The 21,085-nt window shown below is 46.8% G+C and overlaps 1 protein-coding gene across 1 annotated transcript; it reads left to right on the top strand.

Moving 5' to 3' along the window:
* The first annotated feature begins 6,771 nt into the window (after positions 1-6,771).
* On the top strand, positions 6,772-20,374 carry LOC149334518 (xaa-Arg dipeptidase-like). Its single transcript, XM_089557942.1, has 6 exons — positions 6,772-7,003; positions 11,112-11,257; positions 11,397-11,546; positions 16,263-16,404; positions 18,062-18,304; positions 20,049-20,374. The coding sequence occupies exons 1-6, from the start codon at positions 6,772-6,774 to the stop codon at positions 20,372-20,374; spliced, it is 1,239 nt and encodes a 412-aa protein (XP_089414068.1).
* The last annotated feature ends 711 nt before the right edge of the window (positions 20,375-21,085 follow it).

The raw sequence follows: 21,085 nt of genomic DNA, 5'->3' as shown, positions 1-21,085 counted from the left end.
CCGAGGGAAGATCTGCGCATATATGAATTGTTATAGTGAGACCTTACGATGTATGAAACAATTGCGGTCGCAAACCACTTTCCGCTGAAAAATGCTTTTGCCCAGAAGTGCTGGGTATGTACGGAGCAAAAGAAGGTACCAGGTCCGTCCGACTTACCGTTAGCTGTAGCCTATTTCAACGTGTGGGAGAAGTAACACAGGCATGTTTAGCTCAGTTTGTAGCACGCTTTTTCGAAGGCCTGTTTCGTGAAGCGGCTTGTTGTACTTAGTGGAAGGAGGAAGCCACGAAACCGAATTATCTAAAATGCAAAAGCATGTAATTTTATTGTGCGTGGAGTAATGGTACTATCTGAGCCCGCGGAAGCATCGAGCGCTTGTGGGCGGGGCACAGACTTATTCGGTGCAGTTGGACACCATTGGTCGAGGTGGAGAATTGCGACTGATGGAAATTACAGTTTGTCACGCATTGGTAGTTTGGGTGGCATCAATATACAAGGTGATTTTTTAACCTTTACAGATTTTATTTAGAAAACTGTTTCCGACACGTCGGTGTGGTCTGTTGAGTGGATTCCACAGCAATACGAACATTATGTAGCTTATAAGGATGAATAATTGGCAGAAAAATCAGTAATAAACTCTTTTTTTGATTTTGGCGCACAGGATTATATTGCTAAATTGATGGCGGTCTACATCGAAGGTAAGCCGGTTTTTAAATTTTCTTAACGGGCAGTGTGGTTCGAAATATCGAACGTCAAAAATACGCATCTCAAAGCTCGTCGAGTTGCTTTGCCGCATTGGCTAGCTATAAAATGTCGTCACTGCGTGCGGTATCGTCTCTGAAATGAAATGAACTTCTTCTGCACCACCAAACACATCAAGTGCGGCTGTATTTGGTGCATAAGATGGGCAACAGACACTGTTTAATTGATGTGAGCAGCGGGAAAGTCAGCTCAACGAGTTTTCAAATGCAGGTTTTAGACGTTCGATATTTCGAACCACATGGTCGATTAAGAAAATTTACAAGGGTGGCTCCCATTCAGTGCTGACGGCCACCAATTTCTCAATACAACCTCGATCCCCAGAATCAAGAATAAACAGAGTATATGTCAAATGAATTAATTAATCGTCTAATTATTGATCTATGTAAGGTAGAGAATGCCCGCCTTGCTGCGAAGTACAGCTCAACAGACCGCATCAACGTCGCTTAGAGTTTATAAAGTAAAAAAATCTGTAAAGGTTAAATTATCACTGTTGTAGCGGCCTTTATTGGCAAGAGATGACTGGTTGTTAAGGTTGTTAAGATGACGTTGGTGAGTTTCATAGTGTCGTCCCAACGGTTATGAGCGCTCACCCTGTCGTAAGAGGACAACCAATCCTCCACGTCGTGATCGTCCGTGCCGCTGAAGACGGCAGGGTCGCGCTGGCGGAGCGCACCATGGCAAGCAACGGGTGCCGGCGAGGAGCTGGCTGGCTGGTTGGTGTTGGCAGGCATGGGGGTAGTGATGGTACGGTTACGTAGCTCCAGGACGGAATCCCGCACCTCCACCAAGATGTAGCGGCCTTTATTGGCAAGAGATGACTGGTTGTTAAGGCCGGTTAGAGCGGGCAAGGGCAGGTCCGGTCCCGGAACAGTTGATGCTTTTGCCGCGCGTCGGTTCTGCTGCTTCAGCGGCCGATCGTCTTCTTCTCGCCTCGCGCCGCGCATCGGTTCTGTTGATGATGATGATGATGTCCTCGGGCTGAATGGCACATACCCACGGCGGGGGATTGGCCAGGGTGCATAGCGGATACAAACGCTCCGTCTGCTAAGCGTCTTCCTCTTTACACTGTTTATAGTACGCCAATTTTGGATAGTGTTTCCTCGGTTCAGCAAACTAAGTGAGAGACATGAGAGAGGCCTTTGCCCTGCAGTGGGCGCAGTCAGGCTGATGATGATGATGAATTGAACAATAAACGGTACCGGCACATTTCGCGGTCTGCTTCAAACGTAGGCTTTGCACGCCCTCCGACGCCAATCGCTCTCGTGACTTGAGGTAAAGTCCTCTCTTAAGACCTCATCAAGCCCCTTAGACGGCCTCGCGACCCCATCGCTCCACGGATCTTTGTCTGCAGTCAGCCCGTGGCGAATGCAGTATCATGTTGTTCATTTCCAGATGGAAGATAGACAGAGGCCCACCTCGTGTTATGCGGACGGGTGAGCCGGTAATCGCAGGTTATAGGCGAAACCACATTCTGCACCTGAACTGCGTCCGACCATGAAATCCCAAACCAACCAGCTCCCTTTTTAAGGCGTACGGCTTTCTTGGCTCATGCGAGGCGTGGACGGAAGTTGTCCGGACGAACTGTCGATCAGCAATGATGAGCAGCATATGTGTAATGAAATAACAATTCAAAAATAAAGTAAAATAAAAATGAACGAAATGAAAAAAAAACTAATAAAACAATAAAAACCAAAAGGAAAGAGAAATTAATAAAAATGAAAAACAAAATAAAAACAAAATATAGAAAGATTAATATGAGAAATGGAGGGAGAAAAAGAGGACAGGGAAAGGCTGTCGCATTTCCGCTCCTAAGCAGTCTTAAGCGCAATCCTATAATTTTTGTCGGTGGCATGACCGCCGCTTTGACTCACTCGCTGTGCCTTTATGCCTGTGAGCACAACGGCGCGGGTTCGAACTCGCAGGCCGTGGCAGCCGCATTGCGGTTCGGGCGAAAGGTCAGAAAGCTGCTTTAATGATATTTCTACGCACGTTAAACTTGTCCCGTGTGGTCGATGGCAATCCGGCGCCAACGAATAGGGCGCTGCTCACGGTACTCTGTGAAGCAGGGGCGCATATAATTGTTTATTAGTTTTCGTTATAAGTTTCTCTAGATCTGTGGGCATGTCATCCACTGAATTTAACATCACAAGGGCAAACACGTTCATTGTTCCCCCCACTGCAGTCCTATAGCGCGGCTGAATGGCGGTAGGTATTCTCTTTACTGGTAATTAAGCAAACAAGGAAGGGGAATGAGGGGCTGGTTATAAATATGACAGAAACCAACAGCCACCAAGGGGCACAGGGGATTTTTTTTAAAATTAATTTATTTATTTTTGTGGTGTTGATCAATTTAGAATATTGCTGAATATGTCATCGCTTAAAGCTAATTGATTAGAAAAGCAGAAGAAAAAACAACCACATGCCGCCGGTGGGATCCGAACCCACGACCTCCGAATTACGCGTCCGGTGCTCTACCTCTGAGCTACGGCGACGGCTGTCAAACCTTCTGCTTTCGGGGGTATTTATGTTTACAAGTAACCTAACCTTGAGAGTGTTCATCAGCGCCACCCACGTTCATAAGCGGCGGACGTAGAACGTCCTCAGTTACCGCAGGTGTGACGTAGAACGTCATCGAACGGAGAGGGTGGAAGCTGTGTGAGAACCCTCTTATGCTTCCTATAGCATCAAGGCTGCCACTGGTAGTGTTTTATAACTGCGTTGCGGCACCGTTTCGTCATGCAAAAACACGACGAAGCGAGCCCACCAGCACACTCCAGGCGTTTGCAACAGTCTCCGGCCAATTCCCTACCGTGGGTATGTGTCTTTCCTTCTGGGGCAACAAAAACAAACGCCAGGTGTTCGGCTCAACCAGCTGTTATCGCACTAAGCTCCTCGACGCTTGCCTTACTGTCTCTCATCGATGACCAGAAATCTGCATCTGCATCTGGAGCCGCATTTAGTGCCCACACGATTAACGTTAGGAGAACGAAACCGCCATTTTCGCGTGCAATGTTGGGCATATGAAGTAACGTGGAAACCCTAGCACATATTCTCTCTACCGACTGTTGCGCAAATCAGAAAAAATCGAAAAAAAATTCTCTCGGCCTAACCGCACCTTTGCTCAGGTTCAAATTTCGCAGAGAGGTTGCATTTGGTGGTCAGTTTTATTTTATACTACATTTAGATGGGGTACTTGCCTGATTCGGTCAGAATTATTTGTAAATGTTCATCCCCTGTTGCTAAAGCGAACCAAAATCGAAAGTCTCCGCAGCACTGGTAACCGTGGCGCCATCTCGTACCAACCGGAGAAACGAGCCCTCTACCTGGGTGGGCGGCGGGCGGCGGGGGAGGAGTTGGACTCGCATAACCAAGCCACGGGCATGGCTTTCTCTTGATCTCTGTACGACCGCATTTTCCGTGACGTCTTGCGCTGCTACGCATCAGAGAGCACCAAGCAAAGATAATTTGCTCACCAACTTAGCACATCTGGGTTTCCCTGGTGGGTGCAAGATGGCGCCATGGGTACCACTTCTGCGAAGCCTTTCGGTTTTGTTTCGCCGTCGCCACAAACGAGGGGTATTTCCATATAATTCTGACCGATTCAGGCAAGTAACCCATCTATATGTAGTTTGAAACAAAACTGACCATTAAATGCAACCTCTGGGCGAAATTTGAGCCCGAACAAAAGTGCGGTTAGGCCGAGAGAATTTTTTTTCGATTTTCTCTGATTTACGCAACACGCGATAGACTGCGTGCATACAGTGCTGAAAGACAGTGTCTACGCCTTGCGCTTGAGCGTTTTGATCGGCGCTCGCTGACGCACTTGAAGATTGTCGGACAGCGCCAGCGATGATCGTCGGCGATGAATTCCTCCCAGGGACTGCCCCGCTTCTTGTCTGTGTCAGGTTTGCAGCTAAGCTGTGACTTTGCCGCGCGCTTTAGGCTTACTGAGTTAATTTTCCTCCTACCTCCCTTTTGCCTTTGATCCTCCTCTTTCTGCTCCAGTGCATGGCTGCGAACCGGTTTTTATTCCCGGTAAGCCTTCCTGCCTTTCCTTCACTTTGCGAGCTATGTTGGTCCTTTTATGCGTGCGTTTCTCGTAAATTCTTGGATTATTTTAACACCACGTGGACTGAACGCTATTTTGATTTATGCATACATAAGCAGCTCATGACACCAGTTCTTACACAGGAGGTTGTTGTGTTATCTGCTGGAAGAAAGAATTAAAAATCTGGGCTTATTTGTGCTGAGCCGTGTCGTTTTGCGGAAACGGTAATGCGACTCGTACTGTGATGTGGCAGTTCCGAAGTATCTACGATGCGGGCTTGGCCTTCCGCAAGGTAGAACAGGTGAATAATGTGGCTAATTCGACCTGCCTGACCCACACTACGTTTTCCTTGTTTGTGGAACGCCCAAAACTCTGTACGAATTAAAATAGAGCACTATCGCGAGTTGCAGAAAAGGCTGCCAATAATAGTTTATTTCTTGTTTTCTTTTAATGTGACAGCATTTCTAGGCTATATCGGCGGGGTCGTGTCACCAAAACGTCTCCGCAAAACGTGTCCGCAGCAGGTGAGACGTTCTCAGAAGAAGCTGCATCAGTCAGTGGTTGTAATCAAAGCAGGATGATGTGAGGGTGCTGCGCAAAAAGAAAAAAAATGTCGATAGGATGATTAGCTAATTGCTTAGAGCCAAAAATTCCGAAAAAAATGTCTGTATAACGCGGACGTCGATGTAGCGAGTGGACGGGAAAACAGCCGTGGATGACAAAATAGTGGAAAAATAGACAAAGAGGTGAAAATAAAGTTTAAAATGATTTGAAACGTATTCGTTGAGCGATAATTAATGAAACAAAAGTTTCATTGGCATAGATTAATTAGTGAATTAATTATCACCAAAAACCATTGGACGGTTGAATAGGCTGGACGGGATATAGTAAGCTGGCGGGAAAGCAACCACGGCGCGAAATTTGAAGAAGCGAAATGGTTGATGGAGATAAAAGAAGGTATGATCAGAGTAAATAAATCGATCTTTAATTAAAGCGTAGCATAATTACGCTAGTTTAGTAGTTAAATTAATTAAGAAACAAAAATAAAATGATTAAGAGAGGCGACAAGTGCCGAGGAGGCGTCAATACTTCCCCATTGTCCCGATAAGGGTCTCCGCAGTGATCTCTAATTTTTCGCCCAATAAGAGGCGGAATATTTTTCTCGCTTTCCTACAACAAGCAAGAAGCGAACCTCTTCGTTATATGAGCTCGCTCGAGCGAGTGTCTTAATTCTCTCTGCAACTGAAACAAAACTTGTAATTTAAGATAACGCGTTACTTCTAGTGAGAGCTAGAAACAACCGCCGCCGAAGGGTATAAACCGACCAACCCTGTGCTATATTCTCTCCGATACTCTGACACTGCTTCCTGTGCGTAAGGCAGACGTACCATCTGCGCTGTAAATGTACTCACAGCTGACACTAATCCGTAGCGAACACGTCTTCGACCCGATGACCCGATTGCCTTTAGTCCTTCCGTTGTACTCGAACAAATGTTTTCATCCGGCCCTCTGCGAGCGATGCTGCCTCGTGCCGGAAGGGCAGCTGCACGTACCAGACAGGCGTCTGTTAAAAATGAAGTCCAAAAGCAGAAGCGGAAACGATTCTTTTTCAAAGGGCTTTGACTCAGCTTTCAGCAAAACACTATTATTGGCTATGCTGTCATTTCGTTTTTGTGCATCGAGAAACTCAGCTCGCGTGTTCATCAACAACCATTGCCATTCGCCTCGCTTTTTTATTCTCTGCCAGATGCAAGAGACACCGTGTTCATTTAGTGACTCTTGGTTCTCCCTCATCATCATACCAGGAAGCCTTGCAGAGTATAGCGGAGTTGGATATCGGCAGTAGTAAAGGTTCCTCGGCGGGTGCCACTGAAGACAAAAACACCTCGCGGGGAATTCTTGAGGGTGACTGATTCGCCCAATTCCTCTTGCCCTGATACATTCGAACGGACGTGCACGGTCATGTCTGCCGCGAACTTCAGGCCTGTAGTAGACAGGGCGGTCGATGGGCACGCCGAGGAGCTGTGCCAGTTGAGCCGCTTCCTCTTTGACAACCCCGAGTTGGCCCTGCAAGAAGTGAAAGCTCATGATATGCTGTGTGGGTTCTTGGAAAGCCGAGGCTTCGAGGTGCAACGAAATTACCTTCTGGAAACAGCATTCAGAGCGGAGTTTGGCTCTCCTGCTGGAATAGACGGTACGTTCTTGTATTTGCATTCGCGGTCATTCGTCTGTTTTAAGGGCTTTTTAGTGCAATTTTTTTTCTGAGAAGCAGCATTTTGCATGGAGTTCGTCATGGCTACCGTATGCTGCAAAGGGTGTATTTCGATGTTGCTAATGATAAACTTTGTCAGAATATCACCAGCGAGCAGAAAGCGGCTTCAGAGCTCCGTAGAGGCGACGAAAAATGTCCGCAGTACGAAGATTTTCCTTTTTCTGTGTTATCTTCACTGCCAGCTCTTGTCATTTGACCTTGTTACCTTAAGTGCACGATAATTATCTTTAAATGTACCTCTGTGAAAACCACTGCGGACACCTTCAAGGATACAATTCTGGGCAAATTCCTCGTTGGCGTTGCTTAATTCTCCTCGCAGCTCCAGACCCTCCTCTGACCTGACAGTCGAAAAACCGCCGTTTTACATTAGTGTACACCCGTGGAATGGTGTGAAAGTCATTATTTACTATCATATTTTTTTTTGTGATGACTGCCTTGCTGCAGGTGTTGGGCAAGCAGGGCTCAGCCATGATTCTTTAAGGATAACGCTTCTGTACCTCAGGCGGGGGCGTGGTCTGAGCCATTTCGTAAACGACTACAGTGAATGATGGAGTTGTGCGAAGCTGCCGGCACGCTTTTAAATTTGGTCATTCGGTCACGTGTTCATCATAGTTTTTGGACTGGTAACAGTGCGCACACCATGGTGAAATTGTGATTCAATCGAAGACGTTCGGCACTTGGCTCATCATGTCAGCTTTTCTTATAAGGCTGTTGCTAAGGCCTATCTCGCTGCTGCATCGACGCTGGATATTTGGTTTGGAGTAGAATTTCTATGGGGTGTGGGATCATGGTTTCAATAAAGGTACCATATGGTTCCCCATGTTATGGCACTCGAACGCGTCCGTCATCGCCCATCAAGCGGAAGAAATACTGCAACGACAGTGGAGTCGTGAGCCAAGCAGCCGACACCTGGACTCCATAAATCTCCCCTGAATCGTGACTCATAAGACCGTACACACACGCCCTAGGTCAGTGAGGGAGAGAGAGAAAAGCTCTATTTAAATCCAGTTAGCTATCTATTTAGCTATCCTGTTAAATCCTGTAAAACGTTTTTTTTACTCCATTTTTTGGTCGTAATCGCCGCACCTGATACAGCTTTCCATAATTTAAAAAATTAGTGCCTTAATACATTAGACAGATGTGCGGCATTCAATTAGAAACCCGACCAGAGTAAGCAGACGGGAACGCGGTATATGACGAAGGACCAAGAAGTCGCTCCTACCTTTCTCTACGCAGGGAAAACAATGGTTACGACCTGCAGACAGTAGGCTTCCGCAGTGGAGCCCACATCTAAAGAGGCGAAAGAGGATAAGAAAAACCTCACTTGTACCCCAACCTTTAATCGCACCAAGGTGAAAAGGTTAACACGAACAGTGTCGACATATGAAGTAGGTAGGAAACTATTTCAGGTTGTCAACACCGAAGGCTCGCTGGAATCTCGAGCGTGAAGTTAATTTTTTGTTTTCGTTTGCAATCATCTTGTACCATTTAGGCAAATGCAAAGCTCCAATTGAATCCACAGCCATCGCCTAGCTGCGGGCCCGAGCAACAACACAAGGTTCAATTTTAATTTGCAGCAAACGAGGAAACAAAAATTGCACATCAGAAAAAGGCCGTGTAAAGCATTACACAAGCCATAAAATGAATAACAAATAAAGATACCACAATAATACATTTGTTTCATATAAGCATGGTGATAAAATGTTGAATTATTGCCATCAGGGGTGTAATCAGGATGCTGAAATGAAGCGCCTATAGACTGTTTCAAACGAGCGCTTCGGAAAAAAATATTATGCAGCAAACTACAAACGGTGAACCAAATACTTATCAAACAATGGTTTTTCTGCAGCCTACTTAAAATTTTGAGCTTGATGTATGTGTACCGTTATCGAATTCCTGATAGGAGGACGTTTAAATCTGACAGGACTTTTTTCACATAGTTTTAGGTTGAAGCTGTGCCTAACTGCGGCTTCTCTATGTCTTGTCGGAACTTTCAACATTATAATCGGAAACGTACCATTGTTTTCGATAACTGTGTGGATAAGTGGAGGTCTGTTTAATTCATAGCGTCCGCTTGCTTGTGGCACATGGACTGGAAACAGAAGTGCACGCTAGTCTGGTTTCTCGTGGAGAACGCAATTATTATTAGCACTCGCGAATTTGCGGATGGATTACGAGGTCAGTTAGAAAAGTATCCGACTTTTTTTCTTTTTGCGAACAGCTGTTGGATATGAAACAAGCGCGCTTACAGCAGCCGACCTTGAACCCTCGTGCGCATGCACGAATTTTTTCCCACGTGCCGATAGCGTCAGTCGCTGGGAAGCAGCGTTTGAGTGAGGCAGTGCGCAGTGCTCTCGTCGGTTTTTTGTTGCAAGGAAAATGGCGGAGCGAGAGGAGCAGCGCTACTACCTCAAATTTTGCCAGAAACTTGGCGATAGCCAAGTGGAAACCATTCGAAATGTTCACACGGCTTTCGGTGATGATGCTGTGAGCAGCACACAGATTAAGCAGTGGTGCAACTGGTTTAAAGACGGCTGCACATCTGTGGAGAGAGAGCCACGCTCCGGTCGGCCATCAACATGCCGAACTGACCAGGTAATTGCCGAAGTGAACGCTGTGGTGATGCGGGACTGCTGTGTGACTATCCGAGAAATTGCGGAAGAGGTGGACATCAGCAATTTTTCTGCACATTCCGTTATCACCGAAGGTTTGGCCATGGACAGAGTTGCGGCGAAATTCGTGCCGAAGCTGCTGACGGTGGAGAAAAAGCAGCTTCATGTTGAAGTCTCACAGGAGATGCTGGATTCCACAAACAGTTACCCTGACTTCACTGACGCCGTAATCACTAGTGACGAGTCTTGGGTGTACGGGTATGACCCGGAAACCAAATCCCAGTCGTCACAGAGGACGCATTCCACGTCACCAAGACCAAAGAAGGCCCGCCAAGTGCGCAGCAATGTCAAAGTGATGCTGACTGCTTTTTTGACTCCCTCTGTGTGGCACACCGCGAGTACGCACCCCACAGGATCAAAGAATGACTAAAGAGTACTACAAGGATGTCCTCCATCGCCTACGTGGTGCTGTGCGGCGCAAGAGACCGGAATTGAGGTCAACAAGAAATTGGCGCATCCCTCGCCGCACTGCTCCTGCACATTCCTCGCATTTGATTCAGACTTTTCTGGCGAAAAACCAGACTACTGTAGTTCAACAGGCTCCTTACTCTCCTGATATGTCTCCCTACGACTTCTGGCTGTTCCCTAAAATCAAGAGGCCATTGAAAGGAGCGCCATTTCAGAAAAGAAAGGACATTATGGCTGCAACGACAGCAGAGCTAAATTCCATTCAGAAAAGGGCCTTTTCGGAATACTTCCAACAATGGCAGCACCGCTGGGAGATGTGTATGGAGTCCCAAGGAGACTACTTTGAAGGTGATTAGGTTTCTAACGCTCCAGTTATGCCAGTTTTTTTTCTTCGGCCAAAGGTCGGATACTTTTCTAACAGACCTCGTATATGTTCGAAGTAGGTTAGATAAGTTTCACGCCAACGCTACACACAGCGACTTAGGTGAGTGTGCAGAAAAGGTACATGAATATAGCGTAGAGTATCACAATAAAAAGAGTCACGTGGTTTGCGCAAAGCGTTAAATCCGTTTTCGAGCTGTGAGCGAAGTGCTTGTTTGTTTGTTTGTTTGTTTATTGGTGTTTAACGTCCCAAAGCAACTCAGGCTATGAGGGACGCCGTAGTGGAGGGCTCCGGAAATTTCGACCACCTGGTGTTCTTTAACGTGCGCTGACATCGCGCAGTACACGGGCCTCTAGAATTTCGCCTCCATCGAAATTCGGCCGCCAGGACCGGGATCGAGCCCGCGCCTTTCGGGTCAGCAACCGAGCGCCGTAACCACTGAGCCACCGGGGCGGGGCTCAGCAAAGTTGCACAAATGCCTTTCCGAGTGCATTACTGAATGAAACCAGGTGCCTCAATAATTGCGTGACATATCTTGGAAGCCCCTAAACATGGCAACCCTGTGCAGGTCCGTGTGTGGCCTTGCTTTGCGAGTTCGACGCCCTGCCGGACATCGGCCACGCCTGCGGGCACAACCTGATCGCCGAAGCATCCATCGGCGCGGCACTCGCCGTGCAGGAGGCCATGAAGACTCACAGCGACGTCCGTGGCAAGGTGAGTGACTACGTAGATCGGGTCGAATATGTTGAGAACTGGCATAAAACATTTCGCCTTTTCGAAATCATATCTCGCACAACGCATACACTCGTTCAGTTTTTTTTTTCAACCCATGCCTTAATCGCCATGCGATCAGCTCGTCGTCCTTGGCACGCCAGCAGAGGAGAGCCTCGGCGGCAAGGAACTGCTCGTCAGCCGAGGCGCACTCCACGGCATCGATGCGGCCCTCATGTCGCACCCGTCGCCTGCGGATGCCCTGACGCCGCCTTTCGCAGCGTCACAACAGGTTTCATTTCATTTCATTTTATTACCTTAAAGGCCCCTTAAAAGGGGTGTTAAATAAGGGGTGGCAAGAGTAAAAACACAAATTCACAATGACAGGAAAGTTTCTACGTTATCGGTGAAAAGACTTGGGCAAGTGATGATGGCAACGTTGTTCGGAAGGCCGTTCCAGTCTGCGGCTGCACGAGGAAAGAAGGAATTAGAAAAAGTGACGGTGCGTGATCGTGGACGGGCAACTTGTAGGCGATGGCTGGTGCGGTGAGATATGCGTGCGGGTGGAAGAATATAAGGTACGATGTGCATAGGGCTGTGGAAGAATTTGTGAAATAAAGACATGCTAGCAATGCGACGGCGGAGCGATAAGGGTAACAATCCGGATGCTGTTTTTAAGGACGAAACACTGATGTCATAAGAGTAGGATGAGTGAATGAAACGAGCAGCACGATTCTGAACAGATTCGAGGGCATTGATGAGATATGCTTGATGAGGATTCCAGATGGGCGACGCAAATTCTAGTTTGGACCTGACTAATGACTTGTAAGCTAATAACTTGACATGATGGGGAGCATGATGAAGATGGCGCTTTAGGAAACCTAATGTCTTGTTTGCTGACGATAGTATATTAGTGACATGCAGGCTCCAAGAAAGATCGCTAGAAATAGTTATGCCTAGATACTTGTATGATTGAACTAGTTGTACGGGAACTTCAGATATTACGTAAGAGAAGGTTAAAGGATTACGGCGACGGCTAATGGACAAAAGTTTACACTTACATGGGTTAAGTTCCATTAGCCATTTATCACACCACTCCTGAACGGCATTAAGATCATTTTGAAGAGAAGATTGGTCAGCGGTGCTATTAGGGCTGCTATTAGGGAGGGTTTGACCAGCGCCGTCTTCTATGGGAGACTCGTGTTACTGTTACAACGGCCAGTCGCGCCTGACCGCTTTGCAGACAGCATTTCTACCCTTCTGAGACCCAAGATGCTTTTGAGTACGCAAATTTTTTGTAGGTTTTCAGAATAAACGGGTAGGAATAAAAAGGTGAAAAATGAGAGAGATATTTTGAGCAGCACTGATAGTTTCAGCTCAGCATGATGTCTAATATATTGGACATCAGGTCTGTAGCCGTACTTTTCTACCCAGCGGGCGAGCCACAAATTACTTGAAATATAGCTGTGTTACTTGTGCAAAAAGTACTCTAAATTTGGAGGTCGCCGTTGAGTTGGCCATACTCAGTTAGGTTGGACAGCAATTTTTGTCAAATTCGATCGAAGTCCAATTTTGGGGGTCCGGTGGGCCGAATTTCATCGGTGGCCAACCAAAACTTGGAGGTCACCATTGAGTTGCATACTTAGTTGGACACCCAATTTTGGTGAAATTCGAACGAAGTGAAATTTTGAGGGCCTGGCGGGCGAAATTTTGTAGGCGGCCACATATCCTTGAAGGTCACCATTAAGGGACCGTCGTCATCGCTGGTTTCGTCAATGCCTTCGTCAAGTGGTACACTGAAGTTTTGATCGACAAGGATGTCGTCGTCGTCATCCGATAGGTCAGTGCCCGATGTGTTGCAATGTGCAATTCTTTGCAATCGCGAGGCGAGAATCACGAGGCCTGTTTCCTAGAAAAAAAAAGACATAATTTCGTCGCCAGGCGCTAAATACCAGCAGTATTTGTTTACTGTTGTTACCAAAGCCCTCTCAAAAGCGCTGTGAAAATAATAGGTTTGAGTCCCAGCGTCCAACGTATTGGACACGCGAAATCAAATTGAAAGCAGAGAAAAGTGAAGGCGTGCCTAGTTAAAGTTCTGATATCTGCCTCTTTCCTGTTCTATTTTCTTTTTATGTCAGACCGAATTTATGCTTTGAAAATAGGTAAAAAAGACAGAAACAATGCTTACTTCTCCGGCAGGGGGCGTAGAACGGTGCGCCGCCATTGTCGAAGTGTTTTGGCGGGAAAGTGAACACTTTCATTTAAAAAAAATATCAGATGGCACCACCAGTTGTCCAATAAATCGGACAACCGGGTTTTTATGAAGATGAATGCTTTGGTGTAGGAGTATCGGCTTAATAGCTTATGTTCAATATATTGGACAAATTTTCATAGACGGGTCTTGGAGGCTACAGCGCTACCTCTTCAAGCGGTCTCAGCTATAAAGTTGTGACTTCGAACGTGTGGATCAGTATGTACATCATCGAGTTCTAACGCGTGACTTAGTCTTTTTTCAGTCAGGCGGAAAGCATCGTCACTCAGGTGTCTATTACGATGAAAGTATGCACCGACCGGAACCCTCTCTGGAAAACTATATGGATATAGCGTAAGTAAGAATGCGAGCGCGAAACAGATGTACGCTGGGCGATCACAGCTACAGCGTCAAAGGCGGGCAGGTAAGCGTGCCTCGTACTAATAATAGGCATGGGTTATGCGGCAGTCACTCCACGCTTGCTCTTCGGGAAAGCTCGCTATAGTTGTGCTTCGTTGTTTCTTTTTGATGTTGAAGAGGATTCTTGCCAGCCAAAAAAAGACGTACACACAAGGACAAAAACTGTTGTTCTCCCGTGTTTGTACGTCTTTTTTTGGCTGGCAAAAATCCTCTTCAACATCCCATAACAAGAGCCCCACCATTCACCCCTCCTTCAGTACTTATCTGATGTAAGACACTATAAAGACACTCCTAATATTCTTCATTTGTGAGTTAGCGCCGTTGGTGTGGTACTGTTTTCTTCACTCTTCCTCTCTATGGTGTCATGGCGACCAAAGCTCTTGATAGCCCAAAATATCCTTGAGAACAACAACAACAACAACATGAATGTTTTCGCTCGGGAAATCAGCTTAGGCGCAAGCATTCACAATAAGTTTTCGGAGCAATTACGGAAAGCCTTAATTTCCTCGTTGCCTACAGGCTCCGCCTTGGTCACGTGGGGAAAAGCCAAGAGCAGCCTGCATTTCGCGGCTGCATGCGTGCTGGGCCTGGAATTTAGGCTTATATTGCCCCAGCATTATGACTCCTTTAGCCAATGTCCCCGTGGTCCGTATTGAGCCTCCTAAGCACGTGGGTGCCCACCTGGCTTCCTCGCGGACGCTAGAGCGCGAGGAACGCGCGTAAAACTAGCGTTCTGCGCATTTAATGATGGGCGAACTTTGGCATCGAACCCCTGCAAGTTATCATCAATGATGCTGCTGCCAGGGGGGGGGGGGGGGAACGATGTTTGTTATAGGTGTCTACAAGAAGTCCTGCAACGGTGGAGGCAGTAGTGGTGGGTCGAATGCCTAAGCATACTTCGCGTGTGCCGCCACAAAGAAGACTTCCTTTGCCCCGGATGAAGTGACCGTGCATGTCATGTTCAAGCAGACCATGCCGCGGGGCAGTTGCCAAATCACCCGTGACCTAAATACGTTAAACTGTGCGTTCACTCAACGTGAAATGCATCGTCATCTACGAGCTCAACATGATGTCCGCCAGCATATTCGACCGCATCGGCAAATATTTGCGGGCCACAGACAACTACCTAGCTCTGTTTGGCGGCATGGACGTGATCCTGCGCGGAGAGCGGTGCGAACTACCCCGGGTCAGCCAGAACTCAGGAGTGCGAGCGGTCGAAGCGGTAAATACGCGAAGATGCAGCGGTACGAGCAGCCGAATTAGAAGCAAGGCTGGACAGCTTGATCGCCCGCCAGTTTTAATGAGAAAGCGTTACATGTGCCCTGAGCCCAAAAGCCGTCCGGCTCCGTCAATGACACGAAATTGAAATGGTGCCATAAGGCCGGTCTACGATGTCACAACATGTGTCAGCCAACATATATAGTCATGAACGATGAAATCTAATGTACGATGACCCATGATGTTGTCACCTCTTAGTCATAATCATGAATTAGCACTTTAGAAGTAGCGTAGTCACGATACGTAGTCACAGTCATGACACAGGACTCAGATCTTGACAAATGACCTAATGTAAGGTGTAGAATTACTCATATTCCTAGTCATGGCTCATGACTCAGTCATTCTCCAACGTAGCATTACTCTGCAATTTAATGCTTTTGCATTCTCACAGCTAACCAGTCCTAAGTGTCTCTGTCGGATTTTTTGTTTAAATCTCCATGTTGCGAAAACTTTTGCGGGCGTTTGTTCGTGGTAATTTAAGCTTTTCTCTCAGAAGCTCATTTTTTACGCAATGTAATTCAAACATTTCCCCTGCTGCATCCTAGTAGTTTCCATAGGTTTACAGCAGGTGTCAAAATCAGGACTGGTGCATTGTTCATTTTTTTGGCGCACGCTGAAATGAAAAAAAAATTGCCACTTTGCATTCAAACCATGCGGATATAGCAGAAAAACAAATTTACTTTGCGTAATTTAAGTTCGCTGCCAATACCTTTCCAACCAATACACACACGTGCTGCTCTACTTTTTAAGGGTTCATGGCTATTGGTCAGGCGACGAAATCGTCCATAAAGCAGTCGTCGTTGGAAGAGTATTTGCTTTAGCGAGGGCTCCACAGAATAGATATTCCTTGGTCGACGCTGTATGCGTTGGCATTACGTCAAGGTTTTCCGCTACAATAAACAGCCCGCTCTCATTGAATGTGAAGAATATATTTGGAGTATGGGGTTAACTGGAATGAGAATCAGACGCGTTCGCAAACGTTGTTTGTAATACAACCTGCATGCCGTTCCCGTTCTTACCTAAGGTACTCACCTTTGGCGGCTCTTTGTACCTCCGCAGCTCGTCATACGCTTCCGGGGCAGATGTGCCCATGCTGCAGCCTCTTCGTGGGCCGGATTGAACGCCCTGGACGCTGCGGTCGCATCCTACGTAAACATAAGCCTTCTCCGGCAACAATGCAAGCCAGGCTGGAGGATTAACGGTGGGGCATCGAGTCTGGCGAGTTGACTTGCGCCATTGCCTAGCTCTCCTTGCGTCGGCGGTTGTGATGAACGAGTTCTGCGTGTATTTTATAAGAGGCTCCCAAAATCCTCATTCTCTTCGCAAAGAAACGCATAACGACAGTTATTTCGAACGATGCCGTGCACTTATTGCGGCGCAGTCCGTAGTAATATTTGGGAGATTATCATTATTTACTGAAACACTAAGGTCGCTTCCTTAATTAGGGCAGAACAACGAGATGCTAAATTCTTCTGCATTCCTTTATTCAGTTCCTGTTTATGTGCTTTCTCCTGACTAGTTTTGTCCGTTCCTTATAGAAATCGTGGTGAATTGGAGTCCTCACTTTCTTATGTAACCACATGTCATCTTGGAGAGCACAGCCACACCCTGCATGATGCTTGAATGCACGCACAGTATGAAGTCTTCTTCATTGTTAGTCTTTGCCTCTCCGGGATTTTTCACGTCCTATTCCGGTTTTCCTTTTTTCCGGAAGAAGCTGTTCATGAGCCGTAAATTATTCCTCTCTGCGAGCTCTACAGAGAACTCCGTCCTGCCATTCCAGAACCTAGGCCATAGAGCCTAAGCCTGGTCTCCAGCCTACTTCTTTCATACCGTGGCATTGAAGTCGCCCTGTAGTGCAGTGTACGGGGCAGCGTTACTCATTTCCGATTTTACGTCTCCGCAGAAACATTGGTCTATCTGCTCACCATGACTGGATGTTCAGGCGTAGGCCTGCACTACGTTAAATTTTTACCTCTTATTATACGTAATAACTGCTACCCTCTTGCTTATGCTATAAAATTCATCTGATGTTGCCAGCTATGTCCTTAATAGTCAAGAAACCAAGACCTGTCTTTCGTCTGTCTATTAAATCATATTAGCATAGTACGTGCTCCCCCCCCCCCCCCTCCTTAATGCTCTTAGCCAACCCCATTAATACCCGCTAGTTCCTCGGTTAGCGCTCCTAGACTGGCCTCACTGGATAAAGTTGTAACGTTAAATGTTTCAAAGTTCAGATTCCAACAGAAACCTGTGCGGAGCTAGGGACTGAGCACCTTCCGCTGCGTCAGAAGTCTGCCCCCTTCCTTTGTCAGCCACTCCGCAGCTGCCGGGGACAGTGAGGAATGAAGGTTAATTGGTTTAGTCATATAGGAGGTTGTGGGCGAGTGCCACATGAGGGTGGTCAAATCCAGGCTGTCGAATCATCGGGTTCATGAGCCTGTTTATTTCTTGGATCACCCGGAACGTAACACGTTGAATGACGTCACATGTGCTCGCAAGCATTTCCTTGGCAGCGCCTTTTTCGCAGCACACTGTGTTATTAGTACACCCGCATCATATTTCTGGAATGCTGTGGTTTAAGCTACAAATACAACGTACAAACACTGAAAGATGGTCATAACCTTCTGGAAATGGCTGATTCCCCTTCTCCGCCATAGGATGGAATCTAGGTCGGGAGGCTTGGAAAGTTTCTTTTCTCCGTACATGAGGACATATGTGACGGAACTGTTGTTCTGTCATTAGTTTCGGTCCTGGCGTCTACTTCAGCAGAATTTTGAAACGATGCTATTCTAAAATAGCGAGGAGTGAAAGACGCTGGTAGTTCATGTTGAAATCAAAGACTGACTCAACCACAGGTGTCATCACGCAAGGTGGGAAGTACGCCAACGTGATTCCCGAGGAAACCGTGTTGCACTACGTCGTCCGCGCCGAGACCAGCGCGGAGCTGCTGGAGCTGCGGGGCAGAGTGGAGGCCTGCTTCCGAGCGGCTGCCAGCGCTACGGGCTGCACGGTGGCCATCGAAGGAGAGGTGCCGTACATGCACGTCATCCACAACAACGCCATCGCTGGCGCCTACCGCAAGCATGGACATGCCCTTGGTAAACAGTTAGTCGCGGAGGGGAGGGGGGCGGGGGAGCGGTTAGTCTCGAAGCGGCTTTTCTATCCCAGCGCCTTTTCCCTGTCATTAGAGAAAAACAGTCACAATAATTTGATGTGAGTTTTAAAGGTGCACTGAAGAGCAATCTGAACTTGCATATTTACCACTGGAACTCGATCTACGCGTTCCGAGCGTTCTTGGAAACTTCGAATTATTGCCCTGTGCGGCGGATTTTCCTAATTTAAATTCGATTGAATATCCCGGCTCCCGTCTTTTATTTTTGTAATTCCCCACAGACGGTGGGAGGAGTCAGCCAACCTTTCAACCAGTCCCGTGGCGGCTTGCCGCTCTGCCATCGGCGGAGTGATACGCAGTGATCGGCGAAAGTAAAGAGTCCACGCGTATTTCTATTGGCGTGGGCCTAATTTGCAGCTATGTAGTCTCTTACTAGATCTATTTATTCACGAAAACCTGAAAAACATAATAAAATCGAAAGCAAAGCCGCCACGCGACTGCCTGAAAGGCACTCCATGGGTTGGTCGACTCCTGCAAACCGTCTGCGGGGAATTCAAAAAAAGAAAAGTCGGGAACCGGGCGTGAATCCGATTTAAATGAGGGAAATCGGCCGCAGAAGGCAATAATTCGAAGTTTCTAAGAATTCTCGGAACATGTAGATCGAGTTCCCGAAAAAAAAAAAAACGAGTTCAGATTCCTGTTCAGTGCACCTTCAAGGACTTCGAGGAGAGTCTGTCTTTCGTTCAACTGGTCGACCACTGCTTTCTCGCATTCTCGGGCTAGGACCCCCATTAAAATTTTCATTGAAGCACACATTTTCGATCCGTAGAAATTCCGTATAATGCGCCTTATGTTACAAACCTCTCAATACTTGTGCTCCAGTTCACTCAACCACTTGCTTGCACACCATGTCGTCGTTACCACGTGTCAATGCTTCCTGGAACGGCCACTGAGAATGCAACAAAACATGGTGCCACCTGTGTCCTGTTGTTTTTTCTATGACTTTATCTTGCTTCAATCTAAACTATGTTAATCAGCCACCTAGCGAAGGTACTTTGAAGGGCTTTTCAACTTTAAAATTTCAGCTTTGAAACTTAAAACTTTAAATTCCCACTTTAAATTTCAACTTTAAACTTCAAATTTTCTACCATGAGTCTCTACATCGTGTATTCATCATGTCGCCTAGCTACTTCTCCTCACGTGTCGACCATCGCAACAAGGTTGCTCTTCCTAATTGCCGCACTAACACCTGTTATTATTCATTCTTGCCAAAGACAACTACACACTGAAAGCACCTTCCCCCAGCAATCGCATCTATATCAGATTACACTCTTTCCAGGCAAGCATTGTTCAATCATTTTTGTGATGTAACCTAAGAGTTTCGTAATGCGTTTTTTCCTTTTTCCGTTTTCTCTTCATTGTTATTCATGTTTTGCTTGGTTTTCGATTTACTTTTCTAGTGCTATTATATTCATTATTATATTTTAACCTTTATTTATATTTCAACCTTTCACGTTGTATGATTTATTTTGTATTTTGTGCTATAGACCTGCCGCTTCCATGTTGTTTTTGCTTTTTGTACACCACGCTTCTCTACAATGCTGCGGCGATTGAGGGTATGCGATATAAATAAATAAATAAATAAATAAATAAATAAATAAATAAATAAATAAATAAATAAATAAATAAATAAATAAATATTTTAATATTCACTTTTTATACTCGCTCAGGAGTTTCGTTCGCCGAAGACTTCGTGAAAACGCTGCCTTTTTCCGGCGCTTCAACGGACTGCGGCAACGTGTCGCACCGCGTACCCACACTGCACGCCATCTTCGGCATTGTCGACGGAAAGCGGAGGGCTGCGTGCGCAGCTAATCACACCCGCGAATTCGCCGTCCTGGCCAACGCCGCTGCGTCCCAACCGCCCACGCTGAGAACCGCCAAGATACTGGCACTCACTGTGCTCGACCTGCTTACCGACGCCCAGCTGATGCGAGAAGCACGCAAGGAGTTCCTAGCCTTACGGTTGCCACCCAACGCAGAACTGTCTCAGTGATGCTGATGCATCGTTGTGAAGGGGGTCCGACGCAGTTTGGAAGAAGCGTTTCACGATGGCAGGAAGTTTGATGGTTGCCATGGCACTTTAAGCAAATTAAAGTTCGTCGCCGAGCGATATCACTGCTGTTACTCGGGGTGCTGTGTCTTCTGTTGCATTACCACAGTGAAGAAAGATTTTTTTGACAAGGAAAGTTGTTATAGGCTTGTTAGCCATATAGCCCTGCATTGTGCAGTGGAATCTACAGATCTACAGCGTCAGCAGTAAAACCTAAATTACTGAGTAAATCAACTTGAATTACTTCTATATTTATAATTCACTTTCGCTGAAAGAAATAAAATGAAATTAAAATGAAATAAAGTGTGATCTTCCACAGCTCCCAGGTGGCAAAGCGGGGAGAGAAGGATTCCCCTGTCCAAGTTTAGGAGACAGGTGGAGGAGGATGTTGGGAATACGGGGTCCCTTTGCACCATGATGAAAAGGTAACCAGTGTTGCAGGCATTCGAACCTGAAAACCCGGGTTGTTGTCAAGCACACAGCTAGCGCCACTCTTTATTTATATGCTGTGGGGATTGAGCTTCTTGGGCTACCCGAGTGTGCGCCCGCTTCTGCCGTTTCGTTCGTTAGAGAGACCCCCCGTGGGGTGTCCGCGAGCGGAATGGGGGCAGCCGCGCTTCTTGTCCTCCCTTGCAAGGGAAGCTCTTCCGAGAA

Source organism: Amblyomma mixtum, chromosome 8 (assembly GCF_055824585.1).
Source record: "Amblyomma mixtum isolate Tamu chromosome 8, ASM5582458v1, whole genome shotgun sequence".
In the NCBI taxonomy this organism is placed as follows: domain Eukaryota; kingdom Metazoa; phylum Arthropoda; class Arachnida; order Ixodida; family Ixodidae; genus Amblyomma; species Amblyomma mixtum.
Note: the sequence above shows the minus strand (reverse complement) of the source record. Positions and strands in the feature narration are given on the sequence as shown.